Below are 24,853 nucleotides of genomic sequence, written 5' to 3'. Positions count from 1 at the left end.
GCACTCAAAGGTGATTAATAGCTCCACCAAAGCTTGGAGAGAAGCACTGAGTGGAATGTTACAGGGCTCCATCCTGGATTTCTGCTGGTTTAACACTCATCACTTACCTGAATGAAGGGAGTTAAGAAACACTGAAAAATTTGCAAATGACACAAAATTGGAAGGAGTGGCTAATAACTTCAGATAGAAAATTCAAAGAGGGTTTTCAATAGCAGGCATAAGAATGGAATTTAATATGCAAAATATAAATTTATTCCATGGTGAATAGGAAAAATGTAAGGCAGAGTAATAAATTCATGAGACTTGACTTGGTGCTAATACATGTGAAAAGAATCTGAGGGCCCATAAATAAAAGCCATCAGTGTGATCTAGTTGTTAAAAAGGAACATTTCATTAATAAGTGTTCTGAGTCCAGATTATAGAAGGTTATTGTTCCACATTACTCTGGCCAGGTCAGGTCCCACTTGGAGTATTGTGTTCAGCTGCAGGCATCATAGTTCAAAAGGGGCAATGACATTTTGGATTAGATGGCCTGTATCTAAGAGATGGATTCTATGACCTCATTTGGCACTGCATGTGGTGGTACCAGGGATTCCTGAATGAGAGCATTCGCTCCAGGTTTCAGGACAAATAGTGTCATTGTACTCCATTGGTTGAACTTCAAATAGAAACCTGAGCACCACAATAAAAGGAACAAAAAGCTGGAACACATTCACAGAAATGCTTTGAGAATGAGGGTGAATCAATCCCTAAGGAGAACAGTTAAGGTATATTACACTGAAAAGGAAGACTGAGGAGAGATTTCATAAAGGTTTACAAATATTTATGGGTGTCACACTAAAAGCTGGCAAAAGACCAACAATTTTAAATAAAATGGGAGGGAAGATTTTTTTTTTGGCAGTAACTAGCTAAACAAGGGACGCAGTGGCTCAGTGGGTTAGGATGCTGAGCTTGTCGATCAGAAGGTCAGCAGTTTGGCGGGTCGAATCCCAAATGCCGCGTAACAGAGTGAGCGCCTGTTACTCGTCGCAGCTTCTGCCAACCTAGCAGTTTGAAAGCACCTAAAAATGCAAGTAGAAAAATAGGGACCACTATGGTGGGAGGGTAACAGCATTCTGTGCGCCTTTGACATCTAATCATGCCAGCCACATGACCACGGAGACGTCCTCGGACAAGGGGATTCTCCTTTGCTGAGGGGTGGGATGTGGAGTTCAAATGGATTAGATGTCTGTTCAGTGGGGATGTGGACCAAATGAGCAGGAATGGTTATTGGATGAACTATAGTTCAACTTGTACTCTCTACTTAAATCCCCATTTTTCTAAACACTAGTTTTGGGCCATGCATATACCACATTTCCCCGAAAATAAGACACGGTCTTTTTTTTTGCCTCCAAAAGAGGCACCAGGTCTTATTTTCGGAAGATGTCTTTCCCAGTCTCACCTTGTGGCAGCGGCATCAACAGCCATGCCCAGCTGGCCCACTTCTTCTGCAGCTGAAGGAAATGCCTCTGCAGCTGAGAATGGAGCTCCAGATTGATGTGCATGGTGCCCCCCAGCCTGCATTTTGCTGTCAGAGGCCTTCCGGAAAGGCCTCTGCAGATGATAACCAAGCTACAGATTGAAACCGTCGCTCGGTTCTCGGCTGCAGAGGCCTTTCCGGAAGGCCTCTGATGGCGAAATGCAGGCTGGGGGCACTGTAGAAGTGGGTCGGTGAGGCGAGGCAGATGTCAATTCATGGGGGGCTTGGTTGCCATGGTTAAGTGATGCGGGGCGCATGGGGCAGCTCCACATCCTCAGCTTGATTTTCAGGTCTGCACCTCGCCCCAAAACTAGGTCTCATTTTTGGGGTAGGCCCACCCCCCAAAATCAAGCTAGGGCTTATTTTCAGGGCAGGTCTTACCTTCGGGGAACACAGTACTATTCTACTCTGCCTAGAACTCTCCTAATCTTTTCTGAAGTCTTATTTTTATGTTATAAAAGTCAGGAAATTATTGCAAGTAGTTATGATATGTAAACTTGGTTATAGCCTGCAGTGTTGTTTTTCAAAATTGCAATGATAAAGTTAAAAAAAATATTCCAAGTGCAAGAAATGAACCAGTCAAATCAGTGAGTTTATTTTTTGTTCTTCTCTTAAGCTGCAAAAGAAGGTTCACATTTTCATAATATCAGACTGACATCCTTGTCAACATGCTTAGCATTCACCATCTCTCATTCTTGCATTCCATGAATTATATTCAAGAATTTTCAATCAGGACTCAGTTTTGTGATGTTTGAAAAGATTACTTGCTTGCAGCTCACCACATTGCCCTCTGTACCCCAGAGAGCTGGGCATGGTCAGCCAGATGGCGGAAGACAATTCGGCTGAGCCTCCATCTTTTTTTCAAACCTCTAGGTCGGGATGTCAGAACACATCGATTGTGGATCCGCACAGGACAACTATCTCGGGGCAGATCAGCTATCTCCTTATCGGTAATTTCCTGCAATAAGTTTTTTAAAAATGTAAAATTACCCTCCTATACTTAACCAAAGATTTGTACAATTATGTTGCATAGAGTGAGAGTGAAGAATCTCAAAGATTGTTTTTAACCGGAACTGCCAATCCTAAACTGACATGGTAGAGAATCTGGGATCACAGGATTTTAAATCTGTATTTATTCTCTTAATAAATACACTGAATCCTTCATATGAAGTCCTATAATCATTTTAACTACTCCAATAAGAATTAGATATGAAGTTGAACCATTTTTTCTCAACTAAAATATCCAAGATATCTCTGAATAATTAGAATTTTTTGCATAGAATTTTCTAATTGCATGTACAGATGGCTAATCAACAAAAAATACATTTTGCACTTTTCATAGCCTAACATACCATAAAGTATCTTAAATAGAAAAAAACACATTAAAAGGATGTTGTTCTTCAGTTGCTAAGTCATGTCCAACTTCTTGCAATCCCAGGGACCATAGCACGCCAGGGCCCCTGTCCTCCACTGTCTCTCGGAATTTTCTCAAATTCATATTCATTGTGTCAATGACATTATCTAATCAGCTCATTCTCTGTCATTACCTTCTCCTTCTGTCTTCAATCTTTCCCAACATCTCAACTTTTCCAATGAATCCTCTCTTCTCATTAGGTGGTCAAAGTATTTGAGTTTCAGCCTGAGTATCTGTCTTTCCAAAGAACAGTCAGGGTCGGACACGACTTTGCAACTAACAACAACAAAAAATTGATCTTCTTGCAGTGCAAGGGACTCTCAAGCGTCTTCTCCAGCACCACAACTCGGAAGCATTAATTCTTCAGCGCTTAGCTGAAGAATTAATTATTATTAAAAAGGATACTAGTAATTAAAACTAAAGCAGGAAAATAAATTTTTTAAACTTAAAAAGAACTGCAATTTAACTGTCTGAACATAACAATCTATTTTACATCATTTGAGATTCTTTAACAAGAGGGGAACAATATCACATTCCCAATAGATACAATTAATGTAAGAGGATAATATTATTATTGTTGTTGTTATATATTTAGTATTAAGACCCGCTGGTGTCTACCCATCATCATGTTGGATTCAGCTGCTCAGAAACCTAGCTTCCAGAGACTATCATCTAGCAGGGCCCAGGAAGAGATGCTGCTGTGGTGCTTAGCCCCTGGAACAACATTCCACTAGAGAGATTAAACTTGCCCTAACCCTGCTGGCCTTTCACACAACATTACAAACTTAGGTTTGCCATCAAGCCTAGGGCTCTGATATAGCCTATTTCTCGGTCATGGTTATATTAAATATTAAATAAAACTTAGTGGTGTTAATGCTATTTTTAATTTGGTGTTTTAACTATTAATTGCCCAAAGTCAAGCATATGAGATAAATTTTCAAACAAGTTTTCTTGTTGTGCTACTTCATAACCCCTTGACAAAAATAATATGCTTCTTACCTGGAGTTCTTTAGGCAAAATTTTATTTTTCCTAATGCAATTCAGCCGTAATCTCTGATCTGCATAATCAAAAGCCATTTTCCTTCTCTTAACATCACGTACCATCCTCCAGTCCACATAATATCCTCTTATTTGACCAGCACATGGCAAGGGGCAGAACTAATAAAAAGAAATTACAATCAGCTTTTTGTTCAGGCAAATGGCTATGCTGATGCAAGTATTAATGTTTGAAATCTTTAAAAAAAACAAAGCAGCCATACTGGTCAACCTATTTTTCAAAGCACCAGAAGGCAAGACAAGAAAGAATGGTTGGAAATTAAGCGAGAGAAGCAATGTAGAACTAAGGAGAAATTTCCGAACAGTGAGAACAATTAACCAATGGAATAGGTCACCTTCAGAAATCGTGGGTGCTTCATCACTGGCGGTTTTTAAGAAAAGACTCGAAAGCCACCTGTCTGAAATGGTCTAAGGTCTCCTGCTTGAGCAGGGGGTTGGACTAGAAGACCTCCAAAGTCCCTTCCAACTCTTTTTATATAGTGGCAGAGGAGTTTTACAGAACAATTTGCTACCATTTCTTCAAACTACAACTAACAACTGCATGGCCAATGATGTGAGGTGCCAGGGACTGCACTTCAGCAATACCTAAAAGTCTGCAGAAAAGCTCTTAGTTTTAGCCTATCAGCTGCACCTTCCTTTAACGAGTTCTAGCAGATCAACCCTGACTGCTCTTTAGAAGGCCAAATCCTGAAGCTAAAACTCAAATACTTTGGCCACCTAACGTGAAGGAAGGACTCACTGGAGAAGAGCCTAATGCTGGGAAAGATCGAGGGCAATAGAAGAAGGGGACGACAGAGAATGAGGTGGCTGGATGGAGTCACTGAAGCAGTAGGCGTGAGCTTAAATGGACTCCAGAAGATGGTAGAGGACAGGAAAGCCTGGAGGAACATTGTCCATGGGGTTGCGATGGGTCGGCCACGACTTCGCAACTAACAACAGCAGAGAAAAATCACATGATGGCCTCGGGTGCCCAATTCATAAGCTTGATTTAAGGCACCTTCTGGTTAGTTTTAGTCCGCACCGTTTTAGACAGCATGTGGAGCAGTGGGCTAATGCCTCCTTAAGTAACACCAGCTGCCTGCAATTAGTGCAGGTTCGCATCCCACCAGGCTCAAGGTTGACTCAGCCTTCCATCCTTCCAAGGTAGGTAAAATGAGGACCCAGATTGTTGGGGGCAATAAGCTGACTTTGTAATAATGCCGCTTGGGAGGGGGTGTGAAAGCCCTAATAAGCAGGCGTATACATAGAATGAAGGCTACTGCTAAGCTTGTAAGCCGCCCTGAGTCTTCGGAGAAGGGCGGGATATAAATGGAATTAAAATAAAAAAATAAAAATGTAATTCAGCTCTGAACGACTTCATTTTCAGTACCATAATACGAGCAAGATATAAGAACTTTAAAAAAGCTGCAAAGGGCAGGCCACACGAATCCGCCACGGGACTCTTGGGAGGTCGACGGCTCATGCACAGCGTTCCAGCCCCCAAATTCCTGACTTTTAAGCCTGGGCTTATCTCGGAGCGGGGGGAAAAAAAGCACCCGGCAGAAGTGAAAATTGACGTAACGAGGACAGCACGCTAAGTGAGGAAGCGAGAAGGAAAGCAGCCGCTCCCGGCCGCAACTCTAACCTGCCGAAACGCCGATCGCAGCATCAAGGATACTGCCGCCATCTTCCCTGTAGCGACACTATTTGAACTGCGCATGCGTTGCTCGCAACAAGGCAGAAGTTAACCCGCCAGTGCATGAAAATGCGGAAAAGACGTGAAGGAAAGGGAAGCCGAAGTGGGCGGGTGAGCGGAAGAAGCGAGCGAGGTTCGTGAGAATGGGCGGCAAAATTTAACAAAATATGGATGTTATGAATTGAGGTTTTTTTAAAGGTTGAGTGTAGGAGCTTTTATTATGTCTATAGAATTAAATTCTCCGTGCGTGTGTAGTAAATAATATATGCGTGTGTATATGTGTGCGTGTATGTACGAGTTGTGTATATATAATCTATCTACACATAACTCGCACAAACATAGTTACACCCAGAAGGCTATTATGCCTGCTTTGCGTTCTCAAATAATAATAAAATTGGAGATCATCTAGTCCAGGGGTAGGCAACCTTGGCTCTTTTATGACTCGTGGACTTCAACTCCCAGAATTCCTGAGCCAGCCAAGCTGGCTCAGGAATTCTGGGAGTTGAGGTCCACGAGTCATAAAAGAGCCAAGGTTGCCTACCCCGAATCTAGTCCAAACCCCTGCTCAGGCAGGAAACCCTATACCATTTAGGAAAATGGCTATACAATCTCTTCTTAAAAGCCTCCAATGTTGGAGCATTCCAGTATTGGAGCAGGGTGTTTTTTCATTCTATATTAATATGTATTTAATATGTTATATTAACCCAAGCAGCTAGATTTAGTAAGCAAATCTAGAGTCATAATTGTTAATTTCATGTACTAATAGAATACATAAAGGGAATTCTGGATTAGCGTTTTTTGTTTGTATGCTTGGTTTTGAAGTTGACACAATTCAGCACTCGGATATGGGGAATTGAGAAGGTAACAGTGCTAGATGAAACTAAGGGCCATGTGATGACCCAGGGCACGGCGGCACAGAGGTAAAACAGTCAACTGGCAGTTCAAACCACCCTTTATTTGCTCCAATTTCCCCCAAATGCTCCCACGTTTCTGGCAAGGCACAGAACAAAGTAAGACACACACACCTTCAGCAGCCTCTGGCTGCAAGTAGTTTCACAAGTTTTTAATTCTTCAGGCAGGGAGAGTGTGTGTATGGAACAAGCCATCCTCCTTCAGGTTTCGACTCGCACATGGTTAGATTAGAAGAGAAATGTACTCAGGGCCATATAGATAACAAGGAAAGAAACATACATCCAAAATCTAAGGAGTCTGGAAATACAAGTGTGCCTGAGTAGTGTCAGAAGAGAAGCCAAAATTCAATCCGAGGTCTTTGAACACCAAATCAAGTTTGTCAGCCAGTCCAATGGTCAGAGCTTCAGGGTTTCCAAGCAGAACAAGAGATCAGAGAGTTGTTTCCAAAGATTAACCAGCTCCTTATTCTTTTGTCAAAGTGGTGTCTGTTCAGCCAACTACATTTAAATACATGTGAAACCTTCCTTCCTTTTCAGCTAATTATATTTTGCAATAGTAGATTAAGTTTTTTCAAAGTAGAACATTTGCTTCTTTCCAATGAATACAGATGTTTAGAGGACTTAAATTAAATTTCCTTTAAATTTCTGGGAGTCTACCTCTGCGAAGATCTGACCTGGAAAGTTAATACAACCCAGGTGGCTAGAAAGGCCCAACAGAGGCTTCACTTTCTTAGGGTCTTGCGGAAGAACAGGGTAGAACAACGGCTAATGACCCTCTTTTACCGGTCTACTATAGAGAGCGTCCTCTCGTATGGTATTGTGGTTTGGTATGCTGGTCTGACAGCCGCGGATAGGAAAGTATTACAGAGGGTGGTGAGCACAGCACAAGACATTGTGGGCTGTCCCCTGACACCACTGGATGACATCTCCAGGACTCGCTGCCTTGGAAGAGTGAGGAAAATTCTCAGGGATGACTCACACCCTGGACGGTATCTCTTTACTCTCCTACCATCGTATAGGAGATACAGGAGTATAGCCAGCCGCACCAACAGGCTGAAAAACAGCTTTTATCCATGGGCTGTTAGGCTTTTGAACGGGAAATATTTTTTTATAAACTTTATGCAGAATTGACTTGCGAGGCCGGTGTGTTGTGCAATTAGTTCACATGGTGTAATAAGATGGAGGGTTTGTTGTCACTGTGAGTTGGGGGGCGGGGGGCACGAAGGGAGGCTCATCCAATCTCAATGTATACATGGTTGTACTTTGACAATAAAGGTTCATTCAATTAGTTAAGTCTTGTGGCTCTAATATCAAAATGTACTTTAGGGGGTGCTAGTGACTGAAAAAAGTGCTGTTGTTAGCCATGTCCTTTTACAACCAACAATTACAGTTTTCTGACTTTCAGACTTCACATAACTGAAGTAGTGCTTATTCACATGTAAGAGGGAATTTTTAGAGGGTTAGTACAATCATTTCAATTCTATCACAGCCAAAAATAGAATCATTAAATCACAAAATCATAGAGTTAGAGGGGCTACTTAGGATATCAGGGCCACCAATTCAGTTTAGGAATTTAGATTAAAGAATATGCAGAAATAGATATTCAGTTTCTATTTTTCTTGTGATTTGGAAATAATGCTTGTGCTGATCCATTTTAAAATTGTTTTTGTCTTTCATTTTTGCAGGTATGTCAAGTGGCTGAGATTCAACTACCATGTTTTCTCCAAAATAAGACCTACCCTGATTTTTGGGGGGTGGACCTAATATAAATCCTACCCCCAAAATAAGCCCTAGTTAGGACCCCACCCTCTCCATTCCAGCTCGCTGCCGCAATGGGCAGGAGAGCGTGTGTTGCACTGCTGCCGCCCCAACAAGGCAAGGCAGGTGGGGGAGGGGGTGGAGCTGCCCCACACACCCTGCACCTACTTACTTCAGCCCCCCCCGCCCCTCCCAGCCAGGCCATTCCTTGCTCGCTGACCTTCTCTTTCACTCCCCTCCCGAGCCATACTGTCGTGCTATGGAGGGTGGGCGGGGTAGGCCCGGTCCTCCTCTGACGTTTTGAAGCCAGCGGGGAGTGACAGCGAAAGGCTTCGGTGCAGCTCTGCGCTGCTGGACAGGCTTTCTTTGCGCTTCACCCCACAGATCACCTGCCTGGTGGCAGCCACCTCCTCCGCCAACTCTCCCATGGCTTGCGCCATGACTGGGTGGTGCAGGCCTCCCCTGCCACTTCCCTCTGCCAGCCCTCCATCACCACCACTGGAAAGAATAGAGAACGGGGAGGGGAGCAGCTCTGCACAGTGATGCAGAGCAGAGAAGAGGACTTGCTTGCCGCCCTGCGTCTCCCTTCTTCATTCTGGAAATGGCAGCCCCGTTTTCTGCCGCTTCTCCTCCTGTCACTGCTGTAGAGTTTGGTGCACCACCGCCCAGCTCCTTTCTCTTCCCGAAAGCATTTCTTCATTAATCTGCTTTCCATCTCTGTCGCATTTCTCTCCTGCTGCAGGGAGTTTGTGGGACTAAAAAAAGTTCAGTCAGACCTTCCAACTTCTTGTGGGAAAAAAAATAGATCTTGCAAAGTTGGAAGGTCTGACTGAACTCCACCCCCTCCCCCACCTGTCTTGGCTCATTGTGGTGGCAGTGGCACAATGTGCCGCACAGCCTGCTCCAAGCGGCCGCAGAAGAAGTGGGCCAGCAGCCACGTGGGCTTCTGCTGGATGGGGTTGTTGTTGCTGCCACTGTGAGGTGAGGCAGGTGTCACGAAAAATATAAGTCATCCCCTGAAAATAAGACCTAATACCTCTTGGAAGCAAAAATAATATATGACCGGATCTTATTTTCGGGGATACACGGTAGCGATCCATTATATTCCAGGATCTTTTCACATATAATATTACTAAGCTGTCATTCAGTATCTGGGTGCTTGATTTCCACCCTGCCTAAAATGTACACATTTTTATCTTCATGAAATATCCATCCATTTCCCTCATCTCCTAAAACTATTCTGCATTTTGTTTTGTTGTCTGTTGTTACCATTTCCCCAAATTCCATCTGTATTGGCAAACGTAATGAACATTTCTTCCATCTACTATTTAGATCATTAATAAAAATTCAAAGTATACTATTCCCAGGACAGAATCCTTTGGCATCTTGTTTCTATCCAAATGAGGGAAATAAATTTTATAAATAAAAGAGGGTGCTAGGATATGTGTGCACCATAGTTAAATACAAGTGAAGAAATGCACTGGAACTGCCAGCAAATGGCAGTGTAATTTGTGTCTACTACTTTATATTTCTGGCAAATTGCATTGGTAGTATGATACCAACCATAGGATTGCTATTATAGATTCTTTTGCATACTTTAATATAGATGCTTTTAACATTCGTGAAATAATTCCTTTGCATTTTTAAGCAGGTGTAGATATTAACAATTTTCAATTTTTTTCTGCATTGCTCTGTTCCTTTTGAACCAATTGCATATTTCAGTTGCTGTAATGCCATCATACCTCAATTATACTTCCAAAATCATTTTAGTATAAGGCGCTAAAATCATTTTAATTTTCAATACTTTGAGCATGTATAGACAACAGAACTCCTGAACTCTCCGAGCCAATGTTTGTCCTAATGTTTCATCATGGTTTCTTCTACAAAACTTTCTTATTTCCATCTGTAATGCAGAATTGCTTCTTTGAAATCTTCATTTCAGTATTAAACATTTAGCCATGGCCTATCATCTCCTCTGAGTTTTTCCTAAAATTGATTACCTAGGCCCTCTCTTTATTAAGTGCCATGTTAACTGGGACAGGTTGGAGAAGACCATTTGCTTTAAATCTTGTTACACATCCTCTTCCAAATTGTAAAACATCATCTCTTCACCCAATACTAGTGTAAGGAACAAAACCTTTAGGGTTTTTTTTTAAATTGAGTCAATAGCCTTCTTGACAGGCATAGGGACTATAAAAACATCTCTAGATGTTTCCAGATGGGAGCCTACTATTGCTATCAGTTCTGAACACACTGTGTAGTTATTATTCATGGAGGACCATAAATACCTGGCTCTTTCCCCAAAACACTGAGCTAGGATAAGGGTTTAGTCAGAAGGTTAATACTTACATTGTTTTGGTACCTGGTATGAAGGATTGAAAGGGATGCGGTGGCTCAGTGGGTTAGGACACTGAGCTTGTCGATCAGAAGATCGGCAGTTTGGCGGGTCGAATCCCGAGTGCCGCGTAACAGAGTGAGCGCCTGTTACTCGTCCCAGCTTCTGCCAACCTAGCAGTTCGAAAGCACGTAAAAATGCAAGTAGAAAAATAGGGACCACTACAGTGGGAAGGTAACAGCGTTCCATGCGCCTTTGGTGTCTAGTCATGCCAGCCACATGACCACGGAGATGTCCTCGGACAAGCGTTGGCTCTTCGGCTTTGAAACGGAGATGAGCACCGGCCCCTAGAGTCGGAAAGGACTAGCATGCATGTGCAGGGGAACCTTTACCTTTTTATGAAGGTTGATTGATATCCATCCATTTGTTCATTTATTTAAATTTATTTGCAGCCTATCCTATTTATTTGCAGCCTATCCTGTTCCAAAATGACTCTGGCTTACAGTATTAAAATCATTAAAATTACAAGAGATTTTAAAACAATGAGAATGAAAATTACAATCAAAATGGAATTATAGTTCAAGATGGGTAGGGAGGGTGTAGGATGTACAGGAGGGAAGAGGTGGGATTGCCTCTAAACTCAACCAAGTTCAATGTGATGCTCCCCCACTGGGGCCCCAAGCCATCTGGCAGAGCCAGGTCTTCAGGCCCTTATGGAAGGCCAGAAAGATGGGAACTGATCACACCTCAGGTTAAGATGTTTCGAAGGGCAGGAGCCATGGCCGAGAAGGGCCTTCTATCCCTGTCAGCTGGAATTTCTTGTCTGATTCTGTACTTATTGTATTATAATTCTATTATTTTTTTATTTTATTGGGATGTGAGCTGCCTAGGATCACTTTGTGGAATAAGTAGCCATGTAAATTCTTTAAATAAAGCAAATTTTAATTTGAAAAGAATAGCTAAGTGAGCTAGAAGAAGGTTACAAATTGAAAGAAGAAGGTTACAAAAGTCAATTCTTCTAAATTCATCTTCAGACTTGAGTAAACCTGATTTAACTTGGAAAATATGTGAAATCTGTATCCCTCTTACTAGACCGATTAAATTCCAGAATAAACTATTATGTATTATTTATCTTTTGCATACATAAATCTGAGGAAATTCTTTGAAGCATCTTAATGGAATGAGGAGGGGAAAAAATAGTTATTATGATAGGTTATGATGCACAGGGATTTCATCCCAGTGCTGATGTCAGTGCAAATAAATGCCTTTATATTGAATTCAGTTGCTAGTAGAAATTGCAAAAGCCTCAAGTAAGGGTTTCTAGACACCACAGAGGTCTGGTGGTTGGGATGTGAGTTTTTATAAAAATCGTGTGGGATGGACTTCCAAGTGGAAAATATGATGCTATGGAAGGTTCACGATAAAGCACAAATGTGGTCATTCGCCTCCTTGACATCAGTGTCTCCAGTTCTATAATTACAACACATTTGCTTTCTCCATTAACCTCCCTTTCCCCCCCCCCCCAATTCCTATCTGTATACCCATGGTTCGGTTTACAAATACAGCATTTCATAGTTCTAAGTCCCTTCATGATCATGATTGAGCATGCGGTACTTAGCCTTAACATACATGATTTTTGTACAAAATGATAAACAAGTAACGATGTATTTACAGAGCAGTGCCAATCATAAAAAGGTACAGCAAATACATCAAATTAAGGGGAAAAAAATTAAACACTTGAAACGGTGATGTGAAGATGGCACCAAGCCATATCTACCAATTTAAAAAAAAATATTAAGGAAAGCCGCCTTCTCATCAGCTCCTGCCTTGGCCACTCTGGAAGGCTGAATATAGGACACAGCATAAATCAGTACCAAGACAAGTTCAGTACATAAACCCTACACGGGCAGAATATGTCAGGAGTTACAACTCTGACCTCATACCATATTGGATTTACAAGGCAGGTGAGTGTGTAACATGGTTTGAGCTTTTGTCTTGAGTGAAGAGGAATTGTCTTGGGCCACATACACAATATATAGTTAATGTGTATAACAAAAAACTTGTGGGCTGCAGGTTGGACATGCTTCTTGTATAATAGGGCATTTTACTGAATTCCAAGGGTATAATCGACTCAAAAAACAGACGGCAAAAAAAAGACCTTGAATACTGAAGATGCACTAGTGCAGGGGTCAGCAACCTGAAACAGTGAAAGAGCCACTCGGAACCGGTTCCCTCACAAAAGGAAAAACTGGGAGCCGCAAAAAATGTGTGTGCATGCGCGTACATGCGCGCATGCGCAGAACAGGGTTTGACTGAAGAGTGGAGCCAAGGCAAGATATGCACCTACCCTGCATATTTGAACTGATTGGTCGAAATTTTTTAGTCCCACTTTTGTTTTTTTTGGACTGCACATAGCAGAGGACTGGGAGCCGCAGGAGATGGCTGAAAGAGCCGCATGCGGCTCCGGAGCCGTGGGTTGCAGACCTGTGCACTAGTGAGAGAATACTGGGAAAATTATGAACAATTGACTCCTACTAGTGCACACCCTCATTTAACAGTCAGAAGACTCAAATCCAGGAAGCCCCCCCCCCAGCATTTGCACAACATCTGCCCAACAACTTTAACATTGATTCCCAATGGAAAGCCTAAACGGTTGCTTTGAGCTCACAAAAAAGGTGTCACGCCAGCAATGGATAATCCTGAATAAGATTCACACCTCACACAGCATCTTCTGGGACTCTATAAATGGGGCATAGTATCCTCCTGTCAACTGGCTGGCGAATTCAATATTGAAGAAACTCTATGGTCTTGAGGTGCCATAAGAGATAATCTTTATTGAATACACATCCCGTCACTGAAGAAGCAAAATCAACTCTAGATTTTCCGTGTGATTTTCATAACCCCCACCCACCAGTGTCCATGTTGCCCAATCACATCCCTTTGATTTTTATTGAAATGGTCTGCTTCTCTTGTCACCTGTTTCTGATGACCTTGGGTCTCGCGGTCTATGGATGGCTTTTTGAAACTCCCATTTCTTTCCTATCTCTCCCTCCCCCTTGTTTCTATGGCAAGTTGAGTAGAGACAGAGGTTAGCAAGCATCTTATCAATTCAACCTTGACATGCCGGCCCTCTGGAAAAGAAGGTAGACATAAGGAAACAATAAGTATGCATATTCAAACACTGAAGCATCATCTCCTTCGGCGTTACAGGTATTTCTCATGAAAGTTACACATTAATGGATTGGCTTTAACATCCTGGGCTTTTACCCACTCCGCATCTGCTGAGGGGTAGCCTCTCCACAGGACTAGGGACTGTAACTTCCCCTAGAAATCCCTGAGTCTAATATTTTATTAATTTCATAATGCTTCTCCCCCTCCAGCAATATAGGAGGAGGAAGTTCTTCTGTGTCTGGCCTTAAACTGGATTTTTGGAATGGTTCCAATAAGCTGCAATGGAATACTGGGTGAACTTGCTTCCATTCTTTCGGTAACCATAACTCCACAGTTATTGGATTAATAATTTTCACATTTGGGAAAGGTCCTATGTACTGAGGACTCAGTTTCTTTCACAGCTTTTGAGATACTTAGTAGACAGAAATACATGGCCTCCAATCCTATAACTCTCTTGGAGAGCCCTCTTCCAACCAGCCTGCTTCTTATATGATTCCCTAGCTTTATCCAACATCTTCTGCACCTTCCCCCATGTACTTTTCAAATTATGCATCCAATCAACTAAGGACAATGAGGAAGCTCTCCCCCCGCCCCCACATGGTAGTTCTGGCATAGGCACAAAATCCGCTCCTGTCATTACTTTAAATGGGGTGAATCCAGTGCTGCTATTTACAGTGTTATTGTAAGCTACTTCTGCAAAAGGCAGAAGTTCTGCCCAATTGGTCTGCTGATAGTTCACATCACAGTGCAAATATTGCTCTATCACTGAGTTAGCTCTCTCTGCTCCCCTCCCCATTAGTACTCAGATAGAACCCAGAACTAAGCCCCTGTGAAGACCCTATTAATTTGATAAATTCACACCAGAACTTTGAGTTAAACTGACCCCCCCCCCCCCGGTCAGAGATAATGCACCTTGGGACTTCATGCAGCCTATATATATGCTGCACAAACAATGTGGCTAAGATCCGAGCCGATGGGATCTTCAGGCATGCCACAAAATGCGCTTGCTTTGAAAAGAGGTCAATCACAGTCCAGATTACAGTATTCCCAGAACTCTCAGGCAGTTCCACAAAGAAGTCCATCGCTATCTCCTCCAAGAAGCTGTGGGGGTTAGCCACCGGCTGCAACAATCCAGGAGGCTTTCCTGGTGGTCTTTTTGTAGAAGTGCAGGTCGGGCAACCAGCAACGTAGTTCTCTATGTCCTTGTTCATCTTGGGCGACCAAAATTGCCTCCTGGCTAAATGGAGGGTCTTCACAAAACGAAAATGACCTGCTGGCTTTACGATGTGACACCTTTGCAAAATTTGGGGTCTTAGGTTGAGTGGCACATATAGCTTGGAACCCTTCCAAGCAAGGCCCATCATCATGTCCCCTTTATGGTTCCTAAACCACTCATCTTCCTCCAGGGCTTCTCTCAGCTTTTGGATGACCTCATTATCAGTTGACTGAGAGGGAGACAGCAGAACTGGCCTCATAGAGCCTTGCGCTGCTAGCTGCCCCAAGGGAATGATTGAGTTAACTACGGTAATTCCTTCCTCCATGGAGCTTTTGTATTGTGGCATGATAGTGCATCTGCCAATAATTCCCCCCCCCCGGCAGGTACTGAAGAATAAAGTTAATTCAATTGAAGTATTGAACCCACCGGACCTGCTTGGAGGATAGTTTCCTTGGGGTCTTCAGGGCTTCCAAATTCTTGTGGTCCGTCCACACCTTGAAAGAGATTTTACTACCCTCCAAGAACTGCCTCCAGGTAAGCAATGTCAAACAGACCGCATAAGCTTCTTTTTTTCACACTGCCCAGTGCCTCTCAGTGTCATTTAACTTGTGAGAGGTGTAGGCACACGGCTGGAGCTTCCCTTCTTAATTCTCTTGGAGCAGGACCGCCCCCACAGTTACATCACTAGTGTCTGCTTGAATTACAAAGGTCACTGTTGGGTCCGGGTGCTTAAGGGTTGGCTCAGCCGTGAAAAACCGCTTGACAATCCATAGTCCAGTTGAGCAGCTGGCTCGCCTTGGGCTTCAGCCCTCCCAGCTCAGTAATAGGCAAGGTTATCTGTGTAAAGGACTGGATGTAAGTGGAAGTTGGCAAACCCCAGAAAGCTCTGTAACTGGATCCAGATTTGGGAGGCTTCCCACTCTAATATGGCTTTCACTTTCCCAGGGTCCATTTCCACCCCATCGCTTGATATGTGATATCCTAACTAGTCCAGGCTATTCTTGTGGAAGTTGCACTTGCATAGCTTAGCATAGAGTTTGGCTTCTCAGTAGCTTCTGCAGCACCTCCCTCACTAATTTCATGTGTTCTTCCATTGTCTCTGAGTAAACGAGAATGTCATTGAGGTAGATCAGCACTCCTTACCCTTTCAGGTAGATGGCTGTCCAGTCTTTTCTTAAAAACCTCCAGTGATGAAGCACCCACAACTTCTGAAGGCAAGTTGTTCCACTGGTTAATTGTCCTCACCATTAGGAAGTTTCTCCTTAGTTCTAAATTGCTTCTCTCTTTGATTAGTTTCCACCCATTTTTTCTTGTCTTGCCTTCTGGTGCTTTGGAAAATAAGTTAACCTCTTCTTCTTAGTGGCAGCCCCTCAAATACTGGGACACTACTATCATGTCACTCCTAGTACTTATTTTCTATAGGACTTACATTACTTGCATCCTGGCCTTGAAGGGGGGGGGGCAAAATTGTCTACACTGTATATTCTGGGGAGTCCTTCATGTTCTCTGAGCTTGGTTGTTTTCTTGCAAATGTTTCATTGGCCAAACTAGGTAACATCATCATGCTAATAGAGTGGGGGTTTGCTCTCAGTTTATTTTCTAGTGGCTTGCTCTGTCATTGTTGGTGTGGGGTGGTCTTAGAAGTTCTTCAGTTGGGGTGTTTACTGTTGGCGTGTTTGGCAGTTCCTTGATTCGGGTATAGTTTACTGGATTGTTGGTCTGATGTTAATCTTGGAGTTAATCTATATTCATCTGGATGCTGATTGCTGGTGGAGAGGTGCTTAGGACTTTTTGTTCCCTTTTCCCCTTGTTGATTGTGGTGAGTGTGTTGATTTGCCAAAAGCCTGGCCAAGTAGAGGATGAAACAGCCATTAGAATAGGAATTCACTTCTGGGCTTCCGGTTGTGACGTCGCGGCGATATGGACACAGGAAGATGGGGCTCTGTCTTTCGTGTTCAATTTCGCCCTGCTGGGCAACCCTGGAAAGGGTTAAAAGTTGCCCTGTAGAGGCGGCAAGCAAGGAGGGGACCCTCGTTGATTCCTGGGGGGCAGCAGCCCTTCTGTTTGATCCAAGGAAACTCTCCAAACTGTGTTTGTGTGTGTGTGTTGGAAATTTGGGGACTAAAAGTGCTTTTAATACCTTTTGTTAAAGAGACTTGAAAAGTTTACAATATAAGTTTTGAATTTAAAAATTTAAAAATGGCATTAATGACATCTAGTGGTGAATTATGGCACTAAAACTTATTATGCCTAAAAGAAACCTGGCTCGAAGCCCAGAATTAGATAACACTTTGGCTGGCCTTGGAAGCATTCACTTTTGAATATTGCAGCTGAGAAAAGGGAACAGACCTGGGGGCTGCTTATCTGTGTGGCAGAGATGATAAACTACTCTAAAATCAGCCTGTCTGAACTATGAACACAAATACTGACTTTCAGAACTGTATTGTGGAACTATTTTCCTGTAGAAGAAACATACACCATTGTCTGATATGATGGAACATTTTGGATTATAAATCTTGATTGATAAACAACCTTTAATGGTTCTTTCTTCTCCCTGGACAGAATGGATATATTTCTCATTGGACAGAAAAATTTGAATTTTACTTATATTTGCTTAAGCAAGGTTTAAGAATGGATTGATAAGTTGGTTTGGTAATCTGGAGCTCCAATGACAATTAACTGAAACTTTCTAAACTCTTAAACAGTTTTCTATAAAGGCCACTTACAAAAAGTAAAATGGATGTTCTATATTTACCTCTAAATGGTAAAAAACTATCCTTAGTATCTGTCTCCAGAAGCCTCAGTTGGACACACCACCAAGAAATTCTCTCCATGTTGAAATTAATACAAGAAACAATTGCCTTAGCTTGTGATGAGATTAAAAATAACACAAAGGAGATGAAAGAACAATTTTCTAATTAAAATCTACAAACTCAGAAAATAACTACAGAGAAGGAATTAGCAACTCAGAAAATAGAAGAAAAACTAGAGAATGCTGACACAAATATGAAGGATCGAAAGGAAGAAACTAACAGCCAGATTCAGACAAATGAAGACTTAGAAGATATAATGATAATATTCGAAATGGAAAAAGACATTCTACCAACCAAGATTTCAAAGCATACTGGAGGATAAGGGAGGAGAGTTGATGGAATGGAAGATAGAGTTGTTAACAGAACCATGGAGAAATGGAGAAGGAGGGAGGCTGTTTAATGAATATCAATGGGCTAGTTCTTCCAAAAACACTTTAACTAAATTGCTTTTCTTGTTCCAAATAATATATACAAAAATAGAGGAAGAATTATTTGATGATCCAAATGTGCTGACTTGGAAAGTTAGTTGGCAAAGAAAGAAAGCTAGAGTAAGACTGAAGAAAACAGAAGCTTTGAGCTATTAGAGGGATGTTATATTATTAGATGTTTGAATATGGTTAAGAATAGATTGCTAGAAATAGAAATATTATTACAACTAGATAGATAAGATTGGTAATCAGAATAACATATTTTGGCATGAAAAGGGAAATAAGAAAATGCTAAGAAGTTTGAATAAGGGAAGCTTTTGGTTAGCCAAATATAACTTGTTTGGAAACTATAAATGATTGGGGTATTTTGAATATGGATGGGAAATTAAAACTAAAAAAAAGCAAAAATAGGATACTGACTGAATAAATGGATATTGAGTGCAAAGATATGTTTTGGTTAGGAAAGATATTTTAAACTGATATCATTGATATTATCAGAAAACTGTAATAAATGATGATATTCAACTGTATATCTATTAATAACAATAAGAATTGTATTTGCTTAATGTGAAAAACCCCTTCATGGATTACTGCCTTGTTGTGGCGAAAGGGCTTGCGTTATTCAATGAAGCTATGAGCTATGCCGTGCAGGGCCACCTAAGACAGACAGGTCATAGTAGAGAGTTCTGACAAAATGTGATCCACTGGAGAAGGAAATTGTAACCCACTGCAGTATCTTTGCCCTGAAAACCCTATGGACAGTACCAAAAGGCAAAACGATATGACACTGGAAGATGAGCCCCTCAGGTCAGAAGCCATCCAATATGCTACTGGAGAAGAGCAGAGGGCTAGTACTAGTAGTGCCAGAAAGAATGAAGCGACTGGGCCAAAGCCGAAAGGATGCTCAGCTGTGGATGTATCTGGTGGTGAAAGGAAAGTCCAATGCTGTAAAAAAAATTTCTTCATAGGAACCCAGAATGTAAGATCCATGAATCAAGGCAAGCTGGACGTGGTCAAACAAGAGATGACAAAACTGAATATCGACATCTTAGCAATCAGCGAACTAAAATGGATAGGAATGGGTGAATTTAATTCAGATGACCATCAGATATACTACTGCGGGCAAGAATCCCTCAGAAGAAATAGAGTAGCCTTCATAGTCAATAAAAGAGTAGGAAAAGCAATACTGGGATACAATCCCCAAAATGACAGGATGATCTCAGTTTGAATCCAAGGCAAACCATTCAATATTACAGTAGTCCAAGTCTATGCCCCAACCACCGGTGCTGAAGAGGATGAAACTGACCGGTTCTATGAAGCCCTACAGCACCTTATAGAACTAACACCAAAAATTGATGTCCTTATCATCATGGGGGATTGGAATGCTAAAGTAGAAAGCCAAAAGATAACCGGAATAACAGGCAAGTTTGGCCTTGGAGTACAAAATCAAGCAGGGCACAGGCTGATAGAATTTTGTCAAGAGAAGACAAAATAACAAACACTCTTTTCCAACAACCCAAGAGACGGCTATACACATGGACATCACCATAGAGTCAACACAGAAATCAGATTGACTATATGCTCTGCAGCCAAACATGGAGAAGCTCTATACAGTCAGTAAAAACAAGACCAGGAGCTGACTGTGGATCAGACCATGAGCTTCTCATTGCAAAGTTTAGGCTTAAACTGAAGAAAGTAGGGAAAAACACTAGGCCACTCAGGCATGAATTAAATCATATCCCTGTTGAATATACAGTAGAGGTGACAAATAGATTTAAGGAATTAGATCTGATAGACAGAGTGCCTGAAGAACTATGGATGGAGGTTCGCAACATTGTACAAGAGGCAGCAACTAAAACCATCCCAAAGAAAAAGAAATGCAAGAAAGCAAAATGGCTGTCTGAGGAAGCTTTGCAAATAGCTGAGGACAGGAGGGAAGCAAAGGGAAAGGGAGAAAAAGAAAGATATGCCCAATTGAATACAGAATTCCAGAGAATAGCTAGAAGAGATAAGAATTCCTTCTTAAATGAACAGTGCAAAGAAATAGAAGAAAACAATAGAATAGGGAGGACCAGAGATCTCTTCAAGAAAATTGGAGAGATGAAGGGAACGTTTCATGCAAAAATGGGCATGATAAAGGACCGAAATGGCAGGGACCTAACAGAGGCAGAAGAGATTAAGAAGAGGTGGCAAAATTACACAGAAGAACTATACAAAAATGAGCTTAATGTCCCTGATAACCACGATAAGGTGGTCACTGACCTTGAGCCAGACATCCTAGAATGTGAAGTGAAGTGGGCCTTAGAAAAACTGAGCAACAACAAAGCTAGTGGAGGTGACAGTATTCCAGCTGAGCTATTCAAAATCTTAAAAGACGATGCAGTAAAAGTGCTACACTCAATTTGCCAGCAAATTTGGAAAACTCAACAGTGGCCACAGGATTGGAAAAGATCAGTTTACCTTCCAATTCCAAAGAAAGACAGTGCCAAAGAATGTTCAAACTATCGCACCATTGCACTCATTTCACATGCTAGTAAAGTTATGCTTAAAATCCTACAAGCTAGACTCCAGCAGTATGTGGATCAAGAATTACCAGAAGTAGAGGCAGGGTTTTGAAGAGGCAGAGGAACTAGAGATCAAATTGCCAACATACGCTGTATCATGGAGAAAGCTAGGGAGTTCCAGAAAAACATCAACTTCTGCTTCATTGACTATGCTAAAGCCTTTGATTGTGTGGCTCACAACAAACTGTGGCAAGTTCTTAAAGAGATGGGAGTACCAGACCATCTTATTTGTCTCTTGAGAAACCTATATGTGGGTCAAGAAGCAACAGTGAGAACTGGACACGGAACCACCGATTGGTTCAAAATTGGGAAAGGAGTCCGGCAAGGCTGTATACTGTCACCCTGCCTATTTAACTTATATGCAGAGCACATCATGAGAAAGGCAAGGCTAGATGAATCAAAAGTTGGAATTAAGATTCCCGGGAGAAATATCAACAACCTAAGATATGCAGATGATACCACTCTAATGGCAGAAAGTGAAGAAGAACTAAAGAGCCTTGTGTTGCGGGTGAAGAAGGAGAGTGCAAAAATTGGCTTGAAACTTAACATTAAGAAAACCAAGATCATGGCATCCAGTCCTTTCAATTCCTGGCAAATAGATGGGGAAGAAATGGAGGTAGTGACAGATTTTATTTTCCTGGGCTCCAAGATCATTGCAAATGGGGATTGTAGCCAAGAAATTAAAAGATGCTTGCTCCTGGGGAGGAAAGCAATGGCAAATCTAGACAGCACACTAAAAAGCAGAGACATCACCCTGTCAACAAAAGTGCGTATAGTCAAGGCTGGTTTCGGCCGCCGGGGAGGTGACCGGGGGCTGCCTCCAGGCAGTTGTCAATGCTTCATTGATGGAGAGTGTCTTCCCCTCCGCCTTAAAAGAGGCGGTGGTGAGGCCCCTTCTCAAGAAGCCTGCCCTATACCCAGCCTCCTTGAATAACTATCGTCCTGTCTCCAACTTTCGCTTTGTAGCGAAGGTTGTTGAGAGTGTTGTGGCACATCAGCTCCCACAATTCCTGGATGAAGTGGACTATCTGGACCCGCACCAGTCCGGTTTGAGGCCTGGTTACAGCATGGAAACGGCATTGGTCACACTGGTAAATGATCTCTGGCGGGCCCGGGACAGGGGTTGTTCCTCTGTCCTGGTCCTACTTGACCTCTCAGCGGCTTTTGATACCATCAACCATGGTATCCTGCTGCGATGGCTCGAGGGGTTAGGAGTGGGAGGCACTGTTCTACGGTGGTTCTCCTCCTGCTTCTCAGGCCGCTCACAGTTTGTATTGGCAGGGGGGCAGAGATCTACCCTGAGGCCCCTCACTTGTGGGGTGCCTCAGGGGTCAGTTCTCTCCCCCCTCCTGTTTAACATCTATATGAAGCCGCTGGGTGAGATCATCCGTGGCTTTGGGGTGAGGTATCACCAATATGCGGATGATACCCAGTTGTTCATCTCCACCCCGAGCCAACCCATTGATGCCCTTGACGTGATGTCCCAGTGCCTGGAGGCGGTGCGAGTCTGGATGGGAAGGATCAGACTCAGGCTGAGCCCCTCCAAGACCGAGTGGCTGTGGATATCGGCATCTCGTATTGTCCAACATGTTCCATCTCTTTTGATGGGGGGGAGGTATTGCCCCACTCAGAAAGGGCCCGCAAGTTGGGTGTCCTCCTGGATTCACGGCTTAACTTGGAGGATCATCCAACTGCTGTGATCAGGGGGGCCTTCGCACAGTATCATTTCTCGATACTCCCATGTTACACCACTCCTGCGTGAGCTGCATTGGCTTCCCGTTGCCCTCCAGGTGCAATTCAAGGTGCTGGTAATTACCTTTAAAGCCCTAAATGGCTTAGGCCCGGGGTACTTGCGAGACCACCTGCTGCCATTGTCAACCTCCCATCGCCCGGTTCGCTCTCACAGAGTCGGCCTCCTCAGGGTTCTGTCGGCTAAGCAATGCCAGCTGGCAACCCCCAGGGGGAAAGCCTTCTCTGTGGGTGCACCAACCCTCTGGAATGAGTTGCCTCTGGAGCTGCGGATAGCCCCTGACCTTCGGTCCTTCTGCCATAACCTGAAGACATGGATGTTCCAACAATCGGGCCTGGACTGACTATAGTTTTAAATTTGGTTTTATTGGGTTAATTGTTATGTATTTATTACATGTATTGTTTAATTGTTTTTTAAATTTTGTATTTTGTGTTTTTGACTTTTTAATGTTGTGAGCCGCCCTGAGTCCTTAGGGAGAAGGGCGGCATATAAATTTAATAAATTCAAATTCAAGGCTATGGTCTTCCCAGTTGCAATGTATGGCAGTGAAAGTTGGACCATAAGAAAGGCTGAGTTCCAAAGAATCGAGGCCTTTGAACTATGGTGCTGGAGAACACTCCTGCGAGTCCCTTGGACTGCAAGGCGATCAAACCGGTCTGTCCTAGAGGAGATCAACCCTGATTGCTCTTTAGAAGGCCAGATCCTGAAGGTGAAACTCTAATACTTTGGCCACCTAATGAGAAGGAAGGACTCACTGGAGAAGAGCCTAATGCTGGGAAAGATTGAGGGCAATAGAAGAAGGGGATGACAGAGAATGAGGTGGCTGGATGGAGTCACTGAAGCAGTAGGCATGAGCTTAAATGGACTCCAGAAGATGGTAGAGGACAGGAAGGCCTGGAGGAACATTGTCCATGGGGTCGCGATGGGTCGGACACGACTTCGCAGCTAACAACAACAAAATGTGAAAAAATGTTTATTACTGGAAGAAGAGAGGAGGAATTAGATGGTGTAATATTGGATTTAGTTTGTAGAAGCTTACAGTATATGTACCACAGAATCACTAATGGACCCAGTCAACATGTTGTCTATTAAACACTTTTAAAAAAAAAATAGAAAATTAATAAAATATTTATATAAAAAAGAATAGGAATTAACTTCTGTGGGAGATGAAAATATAGTCCCCTCCTCATATAACAAGATGAGGCTGGAGAAAACCTGAGATAGGCCCCACAGTGGTGATTTAAAACAAAGCTTTAACTTGAACTTTATATTATTTCACAATACGAATTTACTATTTGTAATCTGCTGAGCTTTGTGCAATATGAAATTGCAAATTAGATAGGCTATGTATACAGTATTTGGAACATAGTATTATAACCGTGGGAGAAATAGGGAACTGAAAGTAGCTGCTGGATACGGGTTCCAATGTATATGTGGAAACTTATGTGGAAAGTTATGTTCAGCAGAAAGTATATGTTGAAAGTAGATCAGCAGGGGGTCAGTAAGAGGTCAGCAAAAGTCAGCAGAAGTCAGTGTTAGAACAAGAAAGGGTATAAAAGATTGGGACTGGACCTGATTGATTTGCCATTGGCCTATAGCTGTCCTATTGGAATTTGCTATAACCATATGGTCCTCATCGCAATGGGTTATTAATGTATGTGATGATGTGTTATTATGCTTGCTATGTTCCAAATTATTAGAAAAATAAACCCCTGAATCTTAAAGTAAGAATTATTGGTTTGTGTTGCTGTCTCTTATCTTTTCCACTGGTTTTTTCCCAAGACACTTCTGAATGAGTGGCTGGTTTGAATGGGACAGTGGGAGAGGTTCACTCTGGTAGCCTTTCCACTGAGTAAGCATCTTTCTTTTCCCTGCTTTGCACCTGTTGGCAATTTCATTCTAGCTATATGAAAGGAGAACAATTTCTTTCTGCCAACTTTCCCTTCATAATTTTATAATCTTTTGTTATGCTCTCCTCTCACAGCATGATGCAGTGTGACCTTTCATGTATTTCTTCAAAAGTGTGCCCTACTACATTCAGTGATTACAGCCTTATTCCTTTTTAAACGAATGTAATTCCTTTGGGATGAAAAGATTGGTAAAGCTGGGTTTTCAAAGAGGAATGCCTGAGAGCTAATCACGAAGATTTTATGAATTCTGTTGTTGTTAGCTGCGAAGTCGTGTCCGACCCATCGCGACCCTATGGACAATGTTCCTCCAGGCCTTCCTGTCTTCTACCATCT

The 24,853-nt window shown here is 42.5% G+C and overlaps 1 protein-coding gene across 1 annotated transcript; it reads right to left on the bottom strand.

Moving 5' to 3' along the window:
* Positions 1-2,168: 2,168 nt before the first annotated feature.
* MRPS14 (mitochondrial ribosomal protein S14) lies at positions 2,169-5,688 on the bottom strand (the record flags this gene model as incomplete). The annotated part of the gene is made up of 3 exons (XM_081324784.1): positions 2,169-2,477; positions 3,933-4,091; positions 5,614-5,688. 3 exons carry the CDS (start codon positions 5,686-5,688, stop codon positions 2,295-2,297), a joined length of 417 nt encoding a protein of 138 aa, XP_081180910.1. The 3' UTR covers positions 2,169-2,294.
* Between the last annotated feature and the right edge of the window lie 19,165 nt (positions 5,689-24,853).

This window comes from Vipera berus (assembly GCF_964194415.1).
Source record: "Vipera berus genome assembly, chromosome: 3".
Classification (NCBI taxonomy): Eukaryota; Metazoa; Chordata; class Lepidosauria; order Squamata; family Viperidae; genus Vipera; species Vipera berus.
This window is presented reverse-complemented; position numbering and strand designations above follow the sequence as displayed.